This window comes from Gastrolobium bilobum, unplaced genomic scaffold (assembly GCF_033153095.1).
Source record: "Gastrolobium bilobum isolate Gb01-03AN ecotype WA unplaced genomic scaffold, APGP_CSIRO_Gbil_v1 utg1030, whole genome shotgun sequence".
NCBI lineage: Eukaryota > Viridiplantae > Streptophyta > Magnoliopsida > Fabales > Fabaceae > Gastrolobium > Gastrolobium bilobum.
Genome location: NW_026898359.1, coordinates 242,004 through 244,706, shown reverse-complemented (window position 1 = coordinate 244,706; position 2,703 = coordinate 242,004). Strand labels below are relative to the sequence as shown.

The window sequence follows — 2,703 nt, the reverse complement described above, 5'->3', positions numbered from 1 at the left end:
GAAGAGGAGGTAAAGGAAAGGCAGAAGAGAGCATCGCTACCTCACTACCTCAGCAAGCAAAGTAAGACACAAGACAAAGATAGTAAATGAAGGTGAGATGCACACGATGGGGCATATGATACTATATTGCCGCTCTTGATATACATACGCATGGTATAGTAGTAGATCAAGTTATTAACCGTAATGAATGCACTACAACTCTTTAAGGTAATGTCCCATTGAGTTTTCAGGTGAGCTCCGTAAATTTGATTCTCAAACAGGCAATTCTAAAAGTAAATTCTAAATTACTCTTCAATGGATACCAACCTTGCTCGTGTCAGCTGGAGGTGCCTATTGAATCTGATGCTTTCCCCATTTTGTTTTGTTCTCTTTATTTGCTTTACTGCTGGTCATGTTTCGCATGGTCTAATCAGAATTCCTTTTTTGTTTCAACCTGGTACAAGTTGTATTTTTCATATTTTGCTTTTTTGGCCATGCAACTAGGGATGAGATGAGATGAGATGAGAGGGATTTATAAATAACATTGCATCTATCATATATTTGTGTGTTCATTGTTGTTCTCCTCATCCTTATTTTCTCTACTTGTCTTCAAGGTTTGAGCAGTTCCCATAAACCATGTCAAACCCACCCCCAGTTCGTCCATGGTTCCGCTTAGCCTCCATTCGCACTGTCCCTGCTCCTGCCCCTGCACCTGCACCTGCCCCAGCTCCTGCTCCAGAGCCACGCCCTACTTTGGCTCTACCCGCATTTAGGACTGCTTCAGCACCACCATCACCTGAGTCTCAACGTCGAGAAGCCACAACAGAAACTAGTGCTCCTCCTCCACCACGCCCTACTTTGGCTCTACCCACATTTAGGACTGCTTCAGCACCACCATCACCTCAGTCTCAACCTCGAGAAGCCACAACAGAAACTAGTGCTCCTCCTCCACCACGCCTTGCCGCGGCTGAAAGATCATCTGCTCCTCCATCTCCTCCTCCTCCTCCTCAAAAAGTTCCTGCATCACTTCCAACTTCTCCACTCCAAAAAGAAGCAGTTTCATCTTCTCCCACTCTCAAACCAACCACTGCTACCTCCCCAGAAAAGAGTGTTCCAACCACCCAATCTCCAAAAACAATAAAACAAGCTGTTAGGAGCCCAATGAGCTCGCCAAAGATCAAACCCACTGCTCCACCTCCCTCTCCCTTGACCCTTCCACCTTCCCAGTTGAAGACTGAACCAAAGATACCAATGGAGGCAGAGCCAAAAAACGTGGTTGTTCAGAAGACCATCGAAAAGCCTATGCAGTGGCTCAATCGCAGTAGTGAAATCCAAAGTCATGGAAAACACGTTACCAGCAAAGAAAGTGAAACAACCAAGGAGAAAGGTACTCTTCACAGAAAGCTTTCGGATTCTGAGGACTCTGGCATGAGAGTTATAACAATTGCAGGGGAAAACAGAGGAGCTTATATGGAACTAATCCATAACCCAAAGAAAAATGAACCCAACTATCTTCACAAGAAGGGAAATTCAAATATCAAAGCATCAGATACTTCAAGTACTGATGAAGAAGGGAATACAAACAAGAAGGATAAGAATCACAAAGGTAGAACAACATCTTCGCTCCCAATGGCTGCGTATATGAACAGCAACGTACAGTGTGTCAACAACTCTCTATTGTACAACACTTCTTGCTCCCATCATGATCCAGGAGTGCGCCTCTCTCTCTCAAAGAAACCATTTGGTACAGGTTACCATCTCAAGGAACATGTTGATGGCCAGAAGAACAATTGATTCAAAGACAGTGTTTGAATTGAAGTTAGTTCTTTTGTGTTTCGGGCTTATGGTGTAGTAATATGGTATATCTATCGTATGGGGAGAAAATAAAAGGGGGCAGGGATTCTAATTCTTGTGCTTCACTTTTTTGTGGACCAAAGTTTAAGATTCTCCACTGCCCTTTTGGTGGAAAATAAATTGTATGGGTAATAATTACGCATAGCTTTAATTTAACCAAACACTACGTTTAGTTTTTGTATGAAAGAGATCCCGAATCAATCTTTTAGGATGGGGACTGGGGGGTTTGTGTAATGCTGATAGTACATTTTTATTTGCTCATTGACTCGGTGCTGTTTTGCAATACGTTTGTATCTCCAATGATGTTGTCTTGTTCGGATAAAAATTGTGTTTTGTTCAGCTTGATGTGATACTCAGAATGTAGCACTTCTATTCTTGACCTTTCATTTTGATCGCATTATTCTATTATCTTTTGCCAATTTTTGCAATCTCCCAGTGTTGGAAAGACAATACTTAAATTGGTTCTTGAAAAATACATAGAATAATATGTTGATACCCTAAAGATTTTTAGTATTAATTTAGTCTCTCAATTCATCTTCTAAAATTAATTCAGCTAAATTAATACTCTGAGTATGATTGATTAAATTAATGTTTGAAGTTTTAAAAAACCTACTTGATGTTGCCTATATGTTTCAAAGATCTATTTAAATATTTAATTAATCAAAATATGAACAGAGATTAGATTAAAAATTTAATTGCACAACAAAATTGGAAACGTAACTTACAAGCCAATGAGGCTAGATAACATTTTTTTTTTTTGACAAATATTGGACACACAAATCAACATGTTGAGGCTCAAGAATGGCTAAACTAAAATGGTGAACTTATAGATATCCACATGTGTTTGATATCCTAAAGTGGTGAAATGAA

General features: G+C 39.9%; 1 protein-coding gene across 1 annotated transcript; it reads left to right on the top strand.

Annotated features, from left to right (window-relative positions):
* Positions 1-218: 218 nt before the first annotated feature.
* LOC133315316 (leucine-rich repeat extensin-like protein 1) lies at positions 219-2,067 on the top strand. Its single transcript, XM_061516914.1, has one exon. It carries the CDS (start codon positions 616-618, stop codon positions 1,771-1,773), a length of 1,158 nt encoding a protein of 385 aa, XP_061372898.1. The 5' UTR covers positions 219-615; the 3' UTR covers positions 1,774-2,067.
* The last annotated feature ends 636 nt before the right edge of the window (positions 2,068-2,703 follow it).

What these genes read in the sequence shown, in the direction of transcription:
- LOC133315316 (XM_061516914.1), top strand. Translation starts at nt 616, where the DNA reads ATGTCAAACCCACCCCCAGTTCGTCCATGGTTCCGCTTAGCCTCCATT.